Below are 21,325 nucleotides of genomic sequence, written 5' to 3'. Positions count from 1 at the left end.
AGTTTGAAAGTACTGTTCTACTGACTACTAACCTAGGCAGGTCAGCATAGCTAGAGGAATTAGGTCACGGGAGCATGGGTGTGTGGATTACATCTTGTCCCCCTGGCTTCTCTCTCTCTTTCTCTCTCTCTCTGTACTTTCAGACAACAAGGAGGAAAGCAGTTTACTTCCACCATGCCCTCCTGCCTTGATGCTCTGCCTCACCTCGGGGCTTGGAGCAATGGATTTGGCCAACTATGAACAACCTATGAAACCATTAGCTCAAAATAAACTTTCCTGTTCTCAGTACTTCTGATCAGGTATTTTGGTCAGAGGGGCTGAAATCTTCTTAACAAAACCTCCCACTATGCCCCACTTCCTAATGGTTCCACCACCTGCCAATGGCATCATCTTGGGGAACAAAGTTTTAAAGGGGGATACTTTTAGGACATTTATTCAAGTCATAACAGTATCTGAAACAAAAAAAAAATACAGAAACATATGAGGAGCATTGAAACATTGTTTATTAGAAAATAGTCATAAAACAGAAGCATAAAATACAAAGGTAATGAGTTTATACTTGTACTATGACCAAAATGAGGTCTACTGTCTTCCAGAAACATCGTAGAGTAACTTAGGTCTATAATTCAGGTCCTCAAAACAGCAAGAAGAACCTTCAAAAAGATCATTCATGATGGCTCTGTCCTCTCTCTATTCAGTGGAATTTGATTGGCTTGTGAGACATTGAAACAGAAATGGCCTCAAATTGGTCATTTTAGGAAAAAAAAAGGTGAGATACAGTCATGTTCTAGCAGCAAGAAGAGTAGCATCTTCTATAGCAACATGGCCGATAGCAACAGCAGCCTGAACCATATCCACAGCCATAGCTGGAGCCATATCCACAGCCAGAACCATATCCACAACCATAGCTGGAGCCATATCCACAGCCATAGCCAGAGCCATATCCACAGCCACAGCCAGAGCCATATCCACAGCCACAGCCAGAGCCATATCCACAGCCATAGCCAGAGCCATATCCACAGCCACAGCCAGAGCCGTATCCACAGCCATAGCCAGAGCCATACCCACAGCCACACTCAGAGCCATATCCACAGCCATAGCCAGAGCCATATCCACAGCCACAGCCAGAGCCATATCCACAGCCATATCCACAGCCATAGCCAGAGCCAGAGCCACAGCCACAGCCAGAGCCAGAGCCATAGCCACAGCCATGGCAGGAGCTACCACATGAGTTGTAGCACATGATGTCTATCAATGGGAGGTCAGTAGTTCAGTGGAGAAACAGGTAGAAGGTTCTGAAGTCTGAATGCCATCCCCTGTCCTGAGATCTTTATATATACAACCAGAAATGGGTGGAACATCTGACATTGACTCTGTGGCCTCATTATCAAAGCAATTTTCATTTTTAAAAAGCTCATCATTCTAACAACAAAAACTTTTCATATAGTTATGTCTAGAAATTGGCTCCTGTCTATAGTCATGTGAATTGTAAGAAAACACCTGTAACCTACACATAGAGCAGGTATGTCCTGCAGAATGTAATCACGCCTAATTTAGATTTTTTTTTTTTTTTACTCCAGATCATTAACTGTTCTTTACTTCCGGGTATACGTACGTGGACATGGGAGATTTCCCAGATTCTCCTATGTAAACACTGAAAGGAAACCTTGGAACTACAGATGAAAAGCAGACAGGGCGTATGGAGAGGCATTCTGGGGCTATACCTGCAAGAAAGTGGATAGAGCTCACGCAGAACAGCCGCTGGCATAGTGGCTGGAGCAAGAGGCAGGTAAGGAAAGAAGGTTAGAACTGATGCCAAATAGGGCCCTGAGGCCACATTCCAAAATAAAACCAGCCACAACTTTACCTGACACAAAATCCGTTGTTACCCAATACAAAACCCATAAGGATAAATGCAAATATTATTAATTATTATGTTATTGTTTTTCTTATATTAAATGCTCTAAATTAATATAAAGGTATTTTTATGGGTTAAAGAAATATTACAGGTTTGGGGAAACTTTTCACTGAGTTATTTTCTCTGAAAAATCTTGCTCTTTACCTCACCAGATTTTTACCTGTCAGACTTCTACGGATCCTTCCCAGCGTAGCTGAAGCTACCTGTCTGTAAGGATTCCTGCATCACAGTATGCATTAGGCCTCATCGTCTGCTCTTCCAGAGCTCCCTGTGCACGACTTGATGGTGGCACTGAATATTGTGATACTGGTACCATCTGTTTTAATTATTTGATTCCCCAGACAATTGTGAGTTAAGGTCAATAACGTGTCTTAAGCCAGGCGCAGTGGCACATGCCTATAATTCCAGCAGCTTGGAAGCTGGGGCAGGAGGATTGCAAGTTCAAAGCCAGCCTCAGGAACTTAGCAAGGTCCTGAGAAACTTAGTGAGACTTTATCTCTAGATTAAAAAAAATATACAAAAGAGGGCTGAGGACGTGGTTCCATGGTTAAGTGCCCCTGGGTTCAATCCTTGGTATGAGTAATAATAATATTGTCTTCATTTTCCATGAGTCTAACAAAGTAGGCTCTCACAGTTGAATGAGAACCTATAATAATTTTTATCTGTAAAAAGTGTTTTTATTTTAATTTAGAGAATATTATATGAGAACAATAATATAATAATTAATAGTGTTTGTATTTTCCTGTATAGATTTTGGGTACACTCACATTTATTACTTTGTTTGATTCATATAAAAAAAATTAAAGTAGAAGGCTGTATTTTTTTCCTTGCTTTCCAGTTGCAGGAGAGATAATTGACAGAATTGTTAAAGGTAAACACAACATGATGATTTGATACATGGATATATTGTGAAATTGTTACAGCAATCAAGTTAGTTAACCCACTGATACCTCACCTAGTTATCAGTTTTTGTTTTCTTTTTCTTTTGTGGTAAGAATGATTCATTAAATTTCAGGTATACAATACCACATTATTAACTACAGTAATCATGCTAAACTTTGATTCTCCAGAACTTATTCATTTCACATAACTAAAATTTTTTAGCCTATGACCAACATCTCCCCATTTTTTGTCCTCTTACCCCTGATAACAACCTCTCTGTATTCTCTGCTTCTGTGAGTTTGACTATTTTAGACTCCACCTGAGATTGTAAGGTATAGGTCTTAGGTTTCATGTTTACTTCACTTAGCATAATGTCCTGCAAATCCATCCATGTCTTCTTCTTTAATGGCAGAATTTCCTTCTGTTTTAGTAAAACAATATTCCATTGTATGTTATCTCTTGTCTTTTTGATAATAGTCGCTATTAACAGGTATGAGGTGATAACTCATTGAGGTTTGAATCTGCCTTTCCATGATAACTAGTGATATGGAGCACCTTTTCATGAACCAGTAGTTTTCTTCATTTTTATACACATCACAGATGGGAAAACAGAGACCAAGGATAAATATGTCACTTGAGCAAGAATTCTCAACTGTTTAGTTGTGGAATCCAACTGGTTTAACTTCTACAATATCATGAAAGCTAGGATATGACTGTGCGAGGTGTTTTCTTTCAGTTTTTCAAATGTAAAAAATTTTCTTTGTCGCACTAAAATTGCCAGCATTCCACTACTCCTGCCTTGCATTTCAATCATTGGGATTTTTCTTTGTGATCTTCAACAGCCTAGCCAAAACACTGTGTTAACACACCTCACACACCTCCTCCACAGATCTCCCATGTGCCACAATGACACCAGACAGCTTTACTCTGGCCACAGCAGTCTCTATTGTATAATCTTCTTAACATCCTGAAAGTTAACTTGACAAATTGTAGCATTGTGTGCAAATGATGATAACTTTCTAGACATTCTCAAATTTTAATCAACGTAGGGAAAATGTACCCTGGATCAGCAATTTCCAAGTCAAAATACAAACCTCATATTCTAATATGTTTGCCTTCTAATTTTAATTGCCCCGCTCTTATTGTTTTTGCTACAATATATTCAGTATTGGCTCATTCATCCAACTCCTTGGCCCTTTCCACATTAACCTGTCACCTGCCTTCTTCTCAGTGCAGTCTTAGCACGGCAAGGTTTACTGGAATGCTTTCATTGCTTCTTTCCTAGACAACCATGCAAGAATCACTTAATTCCATAAGATGTTTTGACAACTTATATCATTCAAGCACTATTCCAAAGTATAGAATGTTTTGTCTAAAAATATGTGTTTAGAAATTCATCAGGGAGAATAAATGTCCAGTCTGTATCCTTTTACCGCATGCTACAGGAACATTAGGATTCTTTTCATCTTTTCTTTTTCTCACACACTAACTCTTCAGTATAGTGCAGACAGTATTTACTGTTATCATATTCTTTCCCCCATAAAATTTTTATTCTTCATTAAAGACCCCATACTTTTCACAAAATCTAATGAAAACTTCACAAGTAGTTAATGATTATATAGTAAAAGGTGGAAACAAATCATGAGAAAATAAGCTACTTATTAAAACATACTAGTTTGTTATTAAAATACAGTAGCATACATCAACTTACTTGGTATCACAACACATATTAAAACTCATAACTATGAAATACATGTCTGATAGCTGTACAGAACATCTAACTGGGGAGTGCATCTATGATAAGAGAAAACTGAAGTTATGATCAAAATTCTAGGATTATCAAAATGTTATTAAAATCAACAAGCATAAAATATAAGGTTAAACCATATGAAATTGTCATCTTTGTATGTTAAAATGATTGAATATTAGCAATTCCATAACAGCAACCTATTAATGAGAATAATAACAAAAATGAACTGGATTCTTACAGTGGTAGAGCTTTGTATGTTTTTTTTTATTTTTATATACTCAGCAATCTGAACTAGCACTATTTTATCATTTTTACCTTGAGTATCAAAGGAGGTTGCTTAAGGTGGCCCTGGTCACACAATTAATAACAGATGAAGCCTATCTTAGATACCGGTAATTTGACTTCAGAATTTAGGCTTTTAATCCCAATCTTTACAGTTTTGTTTCTAAAAGTGTCATCATTTGTTTTACCTCCAGGAAATGATACTTTGCAGAGATGGAGTGCAGTTAAAGATAATGTTGCATTACAGAACTTGGATATATACTTACTGTAGATGCTCAAGATTTCTGAGGGCAATGATTTCTATAGATTTCTTTCTCTTCTTTTTTTCACTATCATAAGTAGTATATCCCTGTTATTAAATTTGTGGGAAAAAATACATTTCTTCTCAGTGACTAGAGGGATAAGTGTAGTGGAATGCTATTAATTATCTCTTTGGGAAAAGGAAGTGGGATATCTGATTTGCCAATTTCCATGGTATAAATTGTCCTAGCATGACTGCTTTCAAGTTTTAACAACTGACTTCCAAAATTCCTGAAAAATCTATACCATATTGTCCTCCATTAATAACTTAACTTTTATATGCACAACTTTAATTGATATAGAATTTCTTGTGGATATGGTGTGAATTAGATGCCTCTTTGTCTGTGTCTAAACAGATGGAAAATGGATCAATCTCATTGCTATGGTTTAAAACTTTATCCCCTCCAGAACGCATGCTAAAGCTTAATTGCCACGGGATGGTATTGGGAAGTAGGACTTTTAAGAGGTATTTAGGTCACAAGGTATGCATTCTTATGAACAAATTAATGCTATTATTATAGAAACAGGTTCTGGAGATGGGTTTTCCCTCCTCCTCCTCCTCCTCCTCCTCCTCCTCCTCCTCCTCCTCCTCCTCTTCTCTTTTTCTCCCACCATCTCTCTCTCTCTCTCTCTCTCTCTCTCTCTCTCTCTCTCTCTCTCTCTCTGCCTTCTACTATGTTATGATGCAGCCAGAACCTTGACATTGAATGTCCCAGGCTCTAGGTCTGCTCATTGTAAATTACCTAGTCTCAGATATTCAAACATTACAAAACAGACGGACATCTATTTATTGAATAAACCTTCCAGGTAAATGTGCATCTTTATTGAGTGCTTCCCAAAGTCTGCAGTTCAGGCACCTGTAGCCTCACTCCCTCAGACTTATCTACTTCTTGTATCTTTATAAAACACTCAGATTCTCTGATCTTTTCTGGGCCCAAAACATGGCTTATCTTCTTATCCAATGTCTTTTCCTGGCCGGTTTGTTGTGGCTGGCCCTCTAGAACAACACTATACAACAGAAATACATTATGAAGTATGTAGAAAAATTCAAATGCTTCACTGGCCACATTTTTAAAAGGCTTTCATAAACAAGTAAAATTATTTTATACTATGTTTTATTTAATCTATGGCCTCCCAATATTATCAAGTAATATATAATCAATAGTTCAAAACCATTTGATATATTATTTGATATCTACTGTGTGTTTTATACTTAATTCATAATGGACTAGTAGTATTTGTACTCAATAGCCACACCTAACCAGTGGCTAACATCTGATTTTTCAGCTCATTCAAGAGACCTGAGAATCCCTCCAATGGTGTGGCCATTGATTAATCTTCCCAGTGAATCTTGTTACTCTAACAGTGGACTTCCAGCTTATCTTCTTTATCTGAATTCCTCTGCCTTGAATCCTATTTTCCTATCCAAGTAATCAAATACTCCCACCTTATCCTTTATGGCTTTGCTTATACATCATTATCCATTTGAAAACATTTGTGACCCTTGTCTAAACTTCCTCTTCACATTCAGTCTGAATGTGAAGATGACCCCTTCAGCCCTCTGGCTAACCCCATCACACCTGCAGGCATACCTGCTGTAATGTGAATGTATAAATCAATGTTTTGTGTCTAACTGAAGATCTGGAATCCTTAGAAGTGGGCCTGGGTGTCTTAGCTTTATCTCTGCACCAATCACAGTACATAGCTAGAACATGAATTTTAAGACCTGTTCAAGGAATGAGAGAAGCATGACTGATTTTACATTGAGAACCTCTACAATATAACTCATTAATAAAAGCATTACTTATTTTTTTATAAAGGAGCTTTGATGTTTAAACCATTCCTGAATCCAAAAAGTGTGCCCTAATGTAATGTTTCCTTTCCTCCATAACATGATTAGATATGAGAAGACAAATATTCATTTTCCTAACCTACACCAGATTCATTTTACATGTGTGCACACACACACACATGCACACACTCTTTCTCTAACTTTAGGATCCCTGTCTCTTTACCATTCTCACTCTTTTCTCATTTCACACAAGCTGAAAGTCTCTAAATTCTTGTTGACTAAGAGAATCACAACATTTCAGGTTTGGAAGACATGGTAAATGCTGGTTTGTGAAGATCCTTTCCTGGATATATAAACTATCCTAAACGTGCTTACTAAATGACATCCTTCCTTGTTTTGGAATGCCTTTGATGCCAAGGAACATAATGAAACAATAAGTTAGATTTTCAAAGAGCTGTAATTAGTAGAATTCCCTCCCTCTGTTTGTAACACTAGCTTCAGAATTATGCAGGGCAGAGTCAACCCTCAGATCTGATTTACAAATGCACCCAATGTAAAAGAGCACCCTGCCCCTTGAAGAAGCTCTGAGTCACCATCAGATGGAAAAATCTGGTTGTGTCCACAGCCCCAGTCCAGGACTGATTTTGATTGCAGAACTGTCTTTCTTCAAGTCAGCCCTTGTGGAATCTCTCAGCTCCAGGGAGCTAACAGAGTCAGACTTTGTGTCGTGACCCCCTCAAGGAAATGGGACATTTATTACTGCTGGTTGAAACATAATTGATATCAAATCTAAAGGGTTTTTTCTGTTATAGGACTTAAATAGAAGAGTTCTGGATGACCACATGGGGAAAGAGCAAGAAAGTCACAACTCCCTCCCCCCCAAAATAGTGTACCCTCTCCTTCAAAAAGTTAACCAAGGAGTTAACTAGGCTTTTTAATCCCAATATCATATCAGCCCCATTCCCAAGGGAACCCAGCTTAAGACACTGGACCTTGTTCTTTTATAACTGACAAAGGATGGCACTTCCTGATGAGACCCAAATTTAATGAACTTCTCTTTCTCTTTGTACTTGTTAATGAACTTCCCCAACCTCTTTTTGCTATTGGCATCCTTTTATTATCAGCTTGAATGTCACAACTTCAACATATGCTCCTGAACTAACACATCAGCCCTTATACTGTCTTATTGAGCTTCTTAATTCCCCTATTACAATTATCTGTATAAATCTATTATGGGTTTTATTTGTTATATTATTTTTTCTAATAGAGTACAAACACTGAAATCAGAAGACATGTCTATAATTTTTCTATTGTGTCTTCAAAGTCTAGGATGGTACCTGGCCAAAAGTATACAAATATATTTATTGATTGAGTGAATCAAATCACTCGACTCCACCTCAATATATGTACACAAATACACTTGCACTTCCATTAATGCATATTATGTAGCAATATGCTTTTTCTTCAAATTTATTATTTCCTTAGGCTTTATTCCTCATGACCAACACCCAAGTCTGATGAATACTCCCGTGACTCTTGACAACACTCTCTTCCATTCTGTTGCTCTTTTGAGTTCTTGTGCTACATGACTCTCCTGGGACTTTTCTCATAATCTTTTTTTTTTTCTTTTTAAAATTTGTTCTTTATCGATATATCTGACAGTAGAGTATATTTTGACACACTATACATATGTGGAGTATAAATTATTCTAATTTGGATTTCATTCTTGTGGTAGTACATGATGTAGAATTAACACTGGTTGTGTATTCATTTATGAACATAGGAAAATTATGTCTGATTCATTCTATTATCTTTCCTGTCCCCATCCCCTGTCTCTTTACTGTATTCCCCTTTGTTTAATCCAATGAACTTCTTTTCTTCTTCCCTGCTTATTGTGTGTTAGCATCTACATACCAGAGAGAACATTCAGCCTTCTTTGTTTTGGGGGGACTAGCTTACTTCACTTAGCATGATAGTCTCCGGTTCCATCCATTTACTGGAAAATGCCATAATTTCATTCTTCTTTATGGCTGCTTTTCTCATAACCTTAATGATAGATACCATTCCTTCTCTCTTTTCCTCTCCACCTCCATTCAAGAACCAGTGCCATTTCCAAAGCACAATTCTAAAATTCTCTGTGATTTGTGCTTGGGTTGTGAAGGGCCTGAGCATGTGGTACATGAAAAGCAAGCAGAAGAGACATTATTGATACAAAATAAGACTAAATGTATGTATTTTATAAAGATAGTACCTTAACTTCACCCAACAATTAGGCTAATTAGTGTCAGCCTGATTGTCAAGATAGTTCAAAATACCACAAGAAAGGAATAATTCACAAGCAAGTACACAAAGATTTATTAGAAACAAACAACCATTTTTATTGAAAATAAGTGACTTTGACCACTGTAGATGCTATGGTCATCAACATGGTCATGACAGAGAATCAGAGATTCAGGGAGAAAAGGCTACTATATGGAAAGTGGTGAGAAGATAGCACAGGCCCTAGGGTCTCCCAGATGCCATCCTAAGAGATGTGCAGCCGAAGATCAATGACTTTCAAGCATGCGATTTTCTGAAGGTAGAGATCTTGAGGAGTGGATCTTGAAGAAGTGTCGTCTTTTAGAAGTGTCATTTCAGAAACAAATGGTCCTCTGATAGTGATGTTTTAGCAGCAAGGAGAATAACATCTTCTGTAGCAAAACACCCGGGAGCCACAACAGCCAGAGCCATAGCCAGAGCCATAGCCACCGTATCCACAGCCATATCCACAGCCACAACCATATCCACCATAGCCACCACAGCCACCATATCCACAGCCACAGCCAGAGCCATATCCACAGCCACAGCTAGAGCCATAGCCACCATAGCCACGGTATCCACAGCCACAGCCAGAGCCATATCCACCATAGCCACGGTATCCACAGCCACAGCCGTATCCACAGCCACAACCATAGCCACCATAGCCACAGCCATAGCCAGAGCCATAGCCACCATACCCACAGCCACAGCCGCAGGAGTTGCCGTAGTAGTTGCAACACATGTTGTCAGAGGAAAGAGTAGAGGTGGGTTGAATAAGGATGGTTCTGAAGTGTGGATGTCTTCTGCTTCCCTGGGACCTTTATATACTGTCCACAATTGCCAGAGTATGCCATTCATTCCCTGACACAGCCAACAAATATTTAAACAACTATCATGTGCCAATCACTGTTGACAATCAATAATGGTTTGCTTAAAATGTGCTCATTATTTTGGAGACTCTGCTTTTTATTTAAAGAACATCGTTTTAGTTTGTTCTGCTAATGAAATGTCTCAAACAAATCACAGGCACAAATGTTAAACTGATATCCATTTTTAAAACTTTCTATCACCTGGTAGTATATTTTGTATAGCAAGTCTTGGGGAAAATATAAGAAAAATTTGCCCTCTAGACCTGAAAATCAGTTCTTTTCTCCAATGTAGATCCCATCAGAGTTTTGCCTGATGAAATGTAGGTGCATTCTTGGGATTCCTATATCTTTCACTACTGTTCATTGTACATTTAACTGAGAAGCTAAAAGGAGAATGAATGATTTTAGAACGCTGACGGCAAGTGTGACTTAGTTTGATCCCTTTTCTATATATTCTCTGTTTTAAAATTTTGCTTTCATAGCTCCAACTGAAAAATATGCATTCTAAAAGAAGATACCTATCATTAGTGCTTGGGCCTATCTCTCTCTCTCTCTCTCTCTCTCTCTCTCTCTCTCTCTCTCTCTCCACATGTATGTATGTTTACATATGTGTATATATATATATATATATATATATATGTCACCATCTGTTACCTCAATTGTAAATTTCTATTATCAATACAACTTAGTCAATGCAATTCACTTATAGAATATAAAATATCATGTTGGTAATAAAACACTTGGTTGAATGTGACCTAAATAAGTAAAGAATTCATAGTAAAAAGTAATTTTTTTTTTTTACAAACTTCAACTTGGAATCACTATCACTAACCAGAGTTCAATGTCATGTATCAAGTTTCCTCTGATTTCTATTATGGCTGATGATCTTTGCATGGGTCTAGGTGGGTTACATTCAGTGGTAAGTCTTTATGCAGACACCTATTGGGTATTTTAAAAAAGCTATAGAACTTATTAGAAATGAGTGCTACACAGGACTGAGCACCATGCTTTGTCCCCTTTCCTTGATTCTTCTCCAGAATACACAGCTGACAATAACATCTTTGAGCAACGAAGCTCAGGAAGGGGACAAGTTCCTGCCCCTCTGCTGTCTTTTGCACTTACATTTATATTGCTGTACTAGAAGAATTTATGTTCAAACATGTTGAACTACCCTTTAAGGGAATACCTATAAACTCTAAACGTGATTGGTTTTTGAAACTTAAAAAAGGAGGACCACATCCTTCCCTGCAAGAGGTAGAGAGATATAGAAACATTGTCAGGGACCCAGGTCTGTTCTATTCCTAGAATTCTAACAATATGTGTAATCCAAAGAACAGGACTATAATGCATTTACCTGCATCCCCTCTTCTGACTAAAATATATGCAATTATCATTCAACTTAAGAATCTACAATTTTCCTACAAGAATCTATAATTTTCTAACAAAAATTTCTATAAGAATTTCTCACTCAACTATAAGAATCTATATATTTTGTACATCGAGGTTTTCCTCCTCTCCACATATAGCTTTAAAACTATAATGTGTACTTACATATTTTTGTGGATTGCTTTGCTTGGTGGGCATCCCTAAACAACTTAGCTAAATTCCACACATGCTAACTGAACTTATGTCATAGGGAAGATGCTGTCTTGGGTGCTGAAGTTTGCAAAGACAGATGATTCTTGTCCAGGATCAAGCATACAAATAAATTCTTCAACCCCCAAAGAAGGAGACAGATGCTCCTCTCAGGGTCACCTTATCTATATCCTGCTCATTTTTTTTAACCTCATTTTTCCCATAATACAGGAATAATAAGGGCAACAGAGCTATTGTCACATTTGTATCATTGATTATCAATCATAGATAATTTTACCCTCTTGGTGACACTTGCTAATTTCTGCAGAAATTTTCAAATAACATGACTTGGGGTGGAAGGAAAGCTACTGGGCATCTGCTGGTAGAAATCAAGGATGCTTATAATCCTGAGAGGTAAAAATCAGCTTCCAAGAACAAAGAAACATCTGGTCCAAAATGTCAGAAGTGCTGAGGTCTGGAAATCCTCATTTGTAGTTATATCTGTAGGGGTCTAATTCAAGCATGCCTTTCCTTTTTACTCTATAGTCAACATCCTACCTTTATATCAACAACCATGCAGTAGAAAAAAACAGTAAAACAGGAAAAAAAATGTTTTGTATTTGTTTTCACTTATCTTACTGGTATAGGTTAGATTTATACATCATTTTCAGAACCAAGCAGTCTCAGAGTTTTCAATTATTTTTTACCATAATAGACATGAAATCCTAGTTGATAGATAATATAAACTTAGGAACATCATTTCTTCTGTCTAATATTTGGATTTAGATGATAAAGGAGTGAATGGTGGCTGGTTTCCTACTTTATTAGATGCCCTTAATGGAGATTTTCACAAAGCTGTCAATCTCTTTTTTTGATAACCTTCATTATAAGATATTTGTCCTTCTGTGGAAAAAATATTCCTACCTATTTCTTCTGATATTGGGTACTGACCTTATCTAACCACTCTACTGTAATTCATCCTTAACAATAGCATACAGAAAATAAATCCCCTCCAGTTTTTCTTTTTCCCTTGGTTTCTTTCCTTTTATATCATCCTTGAATTTCAAAACTATAAATTCTACTTCACAAATTCTATGGAATAGACATTTGGCTTTTCAATACCACTGTCAACACCAATTTCCAGAACACAATACAAATGCATTATTGAAGAAAAGTCTTCTATCAGATTGCATTACTTCTAATACCTTTCCATTCAGATCTTTAAGTACTGGTTAATAAAGGCAAATGTAATTTCTTTTTTTAAATATTTTTTTACTTGTAGTTGGACACAAAACCTTTATTTTTATTTGTTTTTATTTTTATGTGGTGCTGAGGATGGAACCCAGCGCCTCGCACATGCTAGGCGAGTGCTCTACCGCTGAGCCACAACCTCAGCCCCAAGGCAAAAGCAATTTCTATTCTCTGCGTCTGTGAATAATCAGGTCTCAATACTTACCTGCCATATAATTTTCAACTTAATAGGTCTTCAATTAAAAAATAGATGATTGAGTCAAACACATGTTCCAGTATTGATGTGCCACTTATACACTGTATTTGAGTATATGCTTAAATTCTCTGAAAATCAGCCTTCTTTTTCTAAAATGGAGTCTAAGCATTTTCACATGGTCATTTTTCGTATTTCCTGACTCGTCAGTGCTTTATGGAAAAAAAAAAACTATGCTCAATAAATGTTCCCTTGATTCCATTTTCTCACAATACAGTTTTAAATTCTCATCTATAATAATTTTTCAAACATCATATTTATTTGTACCAAAATGCTGATTTTTTTCAGAATTTAATATAATAACTGTAATTTAAACAGGCTGTTCTATCATGTACACATGTAGTCTAATTTTAAACTTTTTTATGATGAAGAAGCAAAACCTTTCAGAAAACAAATTACTCTCCAGGTGACCTTTGTACATTCTGAGTGAGCCATTTTTTATTTGTGATTTATTACAAAAATACTGTGTCAAGCCTATATCATTGGGCATGGCTGCATGCATCTTTTCAATGCATGAATCAATTACAAGATGACTACATTGTATTCATAAACTCTATCACTTGAAAACATGTTAGGTATCTATCTGGAAAAATATCATGTGACTTTTTGAAATTCCAGAACATTCCAAAGATTAGCCTACAATAAGAAAATATTTTGCTTTTAGGACTATTACTGTTTGATAGCTTCCTTAAGTATCATCTTACAATGAAAGATTTTAGACTAGCTCAAAATTTTATTAAGTAGTAAAGTCTCAATATCCATGTGAAAAGGTTTCTAGAAATTCCCATGATTTGGGGATGTACATACATGTCCCCCTTACAGTAGAGTATACTTTTATTCTAGCTTCCAATTCTAAAAATCTAGTCTAAATTCTCATTAAAAAATGAGCCACGCATACTGGCATATGTCTGTCATCCCAGCTTCTCTGAAGGCTGCAGTTTGAAGCAGGTGGGCCACAAGTTCAAAACAACTTAGCAACATCCAGTCTTATAATGTCTTCAGAAAGAATTGGGAAGTAGCTCAGTACTATAACACATGCTTGGAATGTGTGAGGCCCTGGGTTTAATTCCCATCTCAAAAAAGGAGGAGGAGGAGGAAGAGGAGGAGGAGGAGGAGGAGGAGATGGTGGTGGAAAATTTTCCTCTTATGCAGTCTTATCTTTACACACATTATCTCCTCACAACCTGCTAAAATGCAAAAAGCAGGTAACTAGCCCTTGGGGGCAAAAATCTGAGTCTCAGATCAACTACCCACTGGCCCAGGGCACACAGCTAATGAGTGCCATCCAGCATGTGCACCTCCCAGCCACCTTCTCTCCAGATCGTTGGCAAGGTACATGCTCTCTAGAAACTCTTGTTAGAGTAAGAGAAGGCTGGAACTTCCTCTCCAGATGTAGTTGGTGGTGACAGTTCTCCTGGTCATGGTCATAAGTGCATAAGATGGCTTATTGTCCTTCTCCTACATGACTGGCCAACTCCTCCTCATGCGCTCTTCTTGGAAATGTTTCTTGACCCTTTCCTCACTAAATGATCCCTCTCTTATTAGACCTGCGACATATAGCCCTGTGGTAACAACTGCCTCATTCTGTTGTTAATTGTATCATATAACTCATACACGATTATGAATCCACTGAGGAAAAAGAGAGGCTAGGTAAGTACATAGGTGGGGAGATTGACAAAAGAAAAAGAGAAAGAAAATGAGGAGGGGAGGAAAGTGGAAGGGAGATGAATGGTTGTCAAATAGATAAATATCCACAAATTCTGCTTTAATACAATCTTTTTCTCTCCTAGCCATGAAAACCATCTAGAGCAATAGCCACAGCCAGGGCACCCCATAATCTCCACAGAAATAATCACAGAAGTACCAACTCATGGCTCTGTAGGCGAAGGTGTCAGGGAGTTATAAGGGTGATGATGTGCAGGTCCCAGTATTGCCCACAATCTCAGACCGTTTAACAAGCAGACAGGAAGGGGGTGGATATGTTGAGCTGCCTGCTCAGGCACATGCATGTAACCATTTGCTTCCAATGAACTCATTTTACTGGGCACTCTGATTTGATTAAGAAGTCTTTTTAATTTGCTGCTACCCAAGGTTTATCTCTAGTTGATAATGACACTGGAAAAAAACTGCCTTCTTTCTCATAACCCTGAATCTACTGAAAAAGAAATATTTTTGGGGTGACTCATGATTCTACATAAATCAAAACACCTATTAAATTTAGTCAGTGGCCTTGAAATTGTATGTGTGTGTACATGTGTATATGTAAATATAATTTATTCAAATCCTTGTTAAGTGACACTAGTGTTTACTATTCTCATATTACAGAAAACAATACTAAGATTTAAAATTAAAAGTGACCTGACCAAAATTATACAGCTGTATGATGACAGAACTATAACTTAGTAATCACACTTCGAATATTCTATAGGTCTGATCCCAACATGAAAGGCAGGATTCAGTAAATCACCTTTCACCAAAAAAAAAAAAGAAAAAGAAATTGAAATGTCAATATTGGCACTTCATGAAATATAAACATCTGTGACTTTCCTTTTTATCCTAACATATTATATTTTTATTTTAACCTTCATAGACTTATATAAGCCAAATGTAATTGATAATTTTTAACTCTGTCTTCTGTGAAGTTCCAAGTATCACTTACTATGCAAAACATCATTCTCACCTACCCCTCCAGTAAGGCTGCTCAGTTTCTATCCCCCAAAGTCAAAATTGCCTATTATTTTTCTTCTTGAAAAAAAAAAGAGTTAGGTAAAGACAAGAATAAGACAGAATGAATATGGCATTTTATATAAGTGTTTTAATTCTGGGTCTAATCCTATGTAGAAGTATTTTAGGTTTAATCATGATCATATAAAATTAAACCACAAAGTAAAAAGCTATCTTGTGACTTAGGCTTCCATCATTATTGTCAAGACACATTCCTTCCTCTTCAAAAATTCCCCAATGCACATATAGCCCTTTAAAATTCCATGAGTCCTGCACACAGCAAGTTTCTCCATGCCTTCTCTGAGGACAAGTTTGGAATGATATTTAACTTGCACAAACTTCATCTGGTTGTTTGCAAGACCATCAGTAAACAAGTGAATTCAATTTAACAGTCATGTATTGACAGCGTGCCAAACAGGAGACATGATCAGAGTCAATCATACAGCTATGCAACCAGCACAGTTGCACAGGGCCTGATGCCAAGAATGTGTGCTCGTTACCTAATGCTCACCATCTTCAACTTATGAGCATTTTTATCTTTGAGTTAATGGTGTGTGAGTAAAGTCTGCTGGGACATATGTTTGCGGCATGTTCTCCCATACATTGGTCCACCTCCTGCTACCTACTCGCCTCCCCAGAAAGGGTACCTGGTTTCCTGCTCCCTAATTCCCTAACTGTTGCCACCTTTTGGTCCCACAAGAGCCTGGGCACCTATGAAGATCTAGACTCACTAGGCAGGTGTCCGTATGCCCAAGAGCACAGGGTATTAAGGAGCAAACAGAAAGAACCACGGCATATCAAAAGAGCACAGAATAAAGGAAAGGGCTTCTGTCCTGTTTTCTTAACTGAGAAGCCAGATTTGCAGTTTACGCGTTTAGGACCTGGTCCTGGCCCTTGCATTCCAACTGCGTACTCGCTCTGCCCTGTTGCTTCCCTTCACGGGGAAACTTTATCACTGAATAGGCTGAGCCCACAGTGTTGCCTGCCTCTCACCCAGTAGTTTATCTGTGCCCTGCAATTTCCTTTCCACCCCTTCCCATCCCTCCAAAGCTATTGTCATAAGTCACCAAGGATGGCCCCCACTGGTGACTGAACACAGCTTGCTACTGTTTAACCTTTCTGAAGCATTGTAAGGAATGAATGTCCATCAACTTACAGAATTTTAATTTCTCACCTCACAATTTTTTCCTCATAATATGTAATTTGGGGCTGGGGTTGTGTGGCTCAGTGGTAGAGCACTTGCCTAGCACATGTCAGGCACTGAGTTCAATCCTCAGTGCCACATAAAACCAAGTAAGTAGGATAAAGGTATTGTGTCCATCTACAACTAAAAAAAATATTTTTTAAAAAAATACATAATTTTCTACAAAATACAATGGATGAAAAAATCTATATTTGCTAATACTGGCCTTGCTCCTATACATTACATTATCAAATATATTCCTAAATATATTCTTAAATGGATCCATCTTAAAGTATGGCTATTCTATTGGAAACACTTCTTAGTATTTTGATAAAAATAAAATAGACATGACCAAACTCTCTGATAATAAACATGTGGCCTGGAGCATTTTATATAATAATTTATTACCAAAAACAAATGCTGAATTATGTCTCATAGTGTGAAGTTCATTAACATTGAGTAGGTGTTGCCAGTTAAATCCTTCTGACTTAGAAACATTATTATGTATATTATATATAAAGGAAAGTACTCTATGGTATTAAGTATACTTGTTTTTCCTTATGTAAATTAAAAAATGTCATCAACACTGCCAATAATTTATCGAGTCATTCTCTCACACATAGGAAAAATCTTTCAACAGAAAAATCTGTATATGTTCAATTAATTAAACAGTGGCTTTAAAAAATTTAATTATATATTTTAGAAAAAAAATATTGTGAAAGAGTCTGAATAGTTACGTTAATCTCAGTTTTGTGAAAAGGATGAAAATGAAACTGATGAACAATGGGTTTTTCTAAAAGTGTTTCCATTGAGAAATAGTTCCAGTTAATGAAAAAATTACCCCAGAATACTCGGTATTAAACAAGGAAGAGTCCCCAAGGTATCAGAGTTCCTGGGGCACCTGTCACCAATTCTGGGTTCTTCTCAGAGTCAGTTCCATGAATCTTGATGCAACATGCTTGTCTAATATGGTCTTTCTCTCTTCCTGGTTTCCTGCTGATGTAGATTCCACTGGAGGCTAACATGACATCTTCAGCCAAAACTTACAAGTTAACCCAGACTCTATGCAAGAGAACTTGCAAGAGAAGCAGGAACTGCCCCTCCTGATCTGATTCTTCCCATAAAGTTCAGACCTCAATAAGATGGCACCTTGTGGATTCCTTCTCCCTTATTTGGCCTGTAGATAGTTTCTCTAATCATCTGACAGTCTACCTGCCATTTGAGCTTGAGTCTTCTGACAACTTCCATCATGCCTAATAATTTATTTTCTCCAAAACACCCTGTGTATAACTAGGAGCAATCATACCTTCTGCATCATAAGATGCCAGCAGACTACTGGTAAATTGACTTGCTGGAAAATAAAACATAATTTTTTTCACTTCAGCCAATGACAAAACAATCAACCTGATGTCACCAACATGATTCCAATCAATGATGGAACTGAATAGAGAGAGACACACATACAAAATTTGCCGTTCCAGCTGATACAAGCTGGATAACACACACCACTGCAAGAGTATCATCCTGCTGTGTTACTTAACACAGATTAGAGAGCTCGTATCTCTAAAGTCCTATGCAATTCACTTAACTTTCTTGTTTACCAGTTTTCTTATCTTAATATATTATTATTACCTGCCTCTTTGGGCTGTGAAGAGAGTGTAGTTAATATCTGTCAACAATAGTGTATGCTTGTAGCAAGTGCTGTTTAAGAAGTTTTATTTTTAATATAAAATGAAATGATGATCTTGCTATATCTTCCATATGTCAGAGTATGAATTCTTTGCAGTCTAGAACTTTATCTCATACCATTAAATTCATATCGCCTACTAAAGTACAAACATCATCTTTCATAAATGTTTGATAAATGAATGTTAGTAGTTCTGAATATAAAATAGAGATTGGCTCATAGAAGGAGAACTTTGTGTCTTTTCTTAAAGCATCAATACGCGCATACACAAACCACCCCACATATCCACACACCACCACCCCACATATCCACATCCACACACTAACATTTTATCTGTTCCCTACTTTGGAGCTTTAATTTATTCAGGGATAGATGATATCTTTCTACAATGCAATCAGCTTTCTAAAACTCATCCTATTTGATTTGTCCCTCCATTACAGAAATCTGTACAAAAATCTTGTTTTATCTTGTTCTGTATCCAGCCTGATCATTCTTATCAAGCCTCTGTGTTTCAAAGCCACTCTTTGTTCATAGAATCCCAGTGATTATGATAAGGAGGACCTCAGGAGAGCAAGATCAGCCCCCTCTCCTGGATGCTAGCATCACATCTACAGCATATCCACAGACTGATGACTCCAATCATGCCCCAGCACATTCAGAGACATGGCAGGCCAGCTTGCCTGTGTGCTTTTTATACAGAACCAATTAGCAGAGGAACTTCTTATGTTGAGAAGTTGGACCAGCTGAACATCCTGTTTATTCATTCTGGTTGTGGTCTCTTAAAGTGAATGAAATAAGTATCATTCTCTAACATCCTCAAATATACAATGCCATAGACAAATGTTTCTAAACCCAATTTCTACCATTTGAAACACTATAAATCTCAGTTCCTTTGTATTTCAAATAAGGGCAGACAACTGTCCCTCCATTTCCAAACATAGACATTTAATATTAACTTCTTTCCCTGTATTTCTCATGTCTTGCTTTTTTATTTTCATTGTTATAGACCTAATTATGGTTTGGTTTCCAAGAAGATCACTACAACTAGTTCACAAAACTTGTACATCTTCTCCAAGTGCAGAATATCATTATTGCTGCTATTCTTTTATGACAGTTAAATTGTGGCAGAATGTAGAGAGAAAAGGGAAGAATCACTTCAGAAATTACTGTTTATTTTCATTATAGTAAAGGCAATAACAAAGATCAACAATGCTCAGGCTTGATGTACTACATATTTCAAAAAGCTGGAAGGGAGGACTTTGAACGTTTTTACCATTAAAGAAATGATAAATACTGAGAAGACAGTTGTGTTTATCCTGACTTAAACATCACACAATGTATACATGTATCAAAATATCGCATTGTCCATTAATTTGTAATTTAGGTTTTGTATCAGCCAAAAGATAAATTCAATCTTTTAAAAGTCAATACCTGTATAAAATACAAAGCCTCAAATTCTCATCCATTTGTGTGTAAATTCTTCACTACCTAGTTGTGACTTACAATTTGTATTCATTAAAAAGCTCCCTACTTTCACACTAAAGCCAAGCATTTTTTTCTGCATTTATCACTTTTCTTCTCTCTCACAGGATTTTTTTTTTTTTGGGTGGTGGTGGTGGTGGGAAGTGCCAGGGATTAAATTCAGGGGCACTCAGCCACTGAGTCACACCCCTATTTTGTATTTTATTTAGAGACAGGGTCTCACCTGCTTAGCACCCGACTTTTGCTAAGGCTGGCTTTAAATAGTTTCATGTTAAGTCTTAATTGTGTCAGCAGTTGTACTAAATAACAAGCTCTTGTTAAGTAGTTTAAGAGAGTGCTTTGTAGTTAGCAAAGTTCTGCTTTGGCCTTCATGAGCCCGCCCACTAGCATAAGGTTTTCCTGCAATTCCCTCACCTTCAATATGGGCAGCACCTGTAATGTTATTTTAAACAATAGAATATTATAAGACTGTGGGATAGCACCCCCATAGTTATTTTAACTCATTGAGCAAAAGTAAGGGGAATTTGCCAATGTAATTAAGTTCCCTAATCAGTTGATTAAATAAAAAGGGATATTATTTTAGGTATGCCTGACTTAATCAGGCAAGGAACTCTAAAGCAGCATTTTCTGTCTCTGTCTCTGTGTTTCTCTCTCTCCCTTTCTCCCTCTTCTCCCTTCCCACTTCCTACTCTCTTCATGCCACCTACCTCTACCTGCATTGTTGGCTTTGAACAACCAGAGGAATTCATTATCACCAAGGAAATGATTTCTGCCTCCAACCTTAGGAAACAAAGGAGATCCTTCTGGTTCAGGCCTTGATGAAAGTATCAGCCTGGCCAAACCTTGATTTTAGTCTTGTGAGAGATACTAATCAGAGCACTGAGTTAAATTGTTTCTAAACTTCTGACCTGAGAGATAATAAATGCATATTGATTTTAGTAGCTACATTTGGGTAACTTGTTGCACAGCAATAGATAATTAATATATATGCAATGCCCTGGGGAGTTACAAAGTTGAAAACATATAATTAGTCTTACATTACCAGATACCTTTAGAAGTTCTGCCCTTATCCTTCATCA

At 37.1% G+C, this 21,325-nt stretch overlaps 2 protein-coding genes across 2 annotated transcripts; both read right to left on the bottom strand.

Moving 5' to 3' along the window:
* Nucleotides 1-787: 787 nt before the first annotated feature.
* Nucleotides 788-1,243, bottom strand: LOC114087758 (keratin-associated protein 21-1-like). Its single transcript, XM_071615772.1, has one exon. It carries the CDS (start codon nt 1,241-1,243, stop codon nt 788-790), a length of 456 nt encoding a protein of 151 aa, XP_071471873.1.
* An 8,346-nt stretch (nt 1,244-9,589) lies between these two features.
* On the bottom strand, nt 9,590-9,964 carry LOC114087757 (keratin-associated protein 6-2-like). The gene has a single exon (XM_034635450.2). It carries the CDS (start codon nt 9,962-9,964, stop codon nt 9,590-9,592), a length of 375 nt encoding a protein of 124 aa, XP_034491341.2.
* Nucleotides 9,965-21,325: the final 11,361 nt, after the last annotated feature.

The sequence above is a fragment of the Marmota flaviventris genome, chromosome 8, assembly GCF_047511675.1.
Source record: "Marmota flaviventris isolate mMarFla1 chromosome 8, mMarFla1.hap1, whole genome shotgun sequence".
NCBI lineage: Eukaryota > Metazoa > Chordata > Mammalia > Rodentia > Sciuridae > Marmota > Marmota flaviventris.
This window is presented reverse-complemented; position numbering and strand designations above follow the sequence as displayed.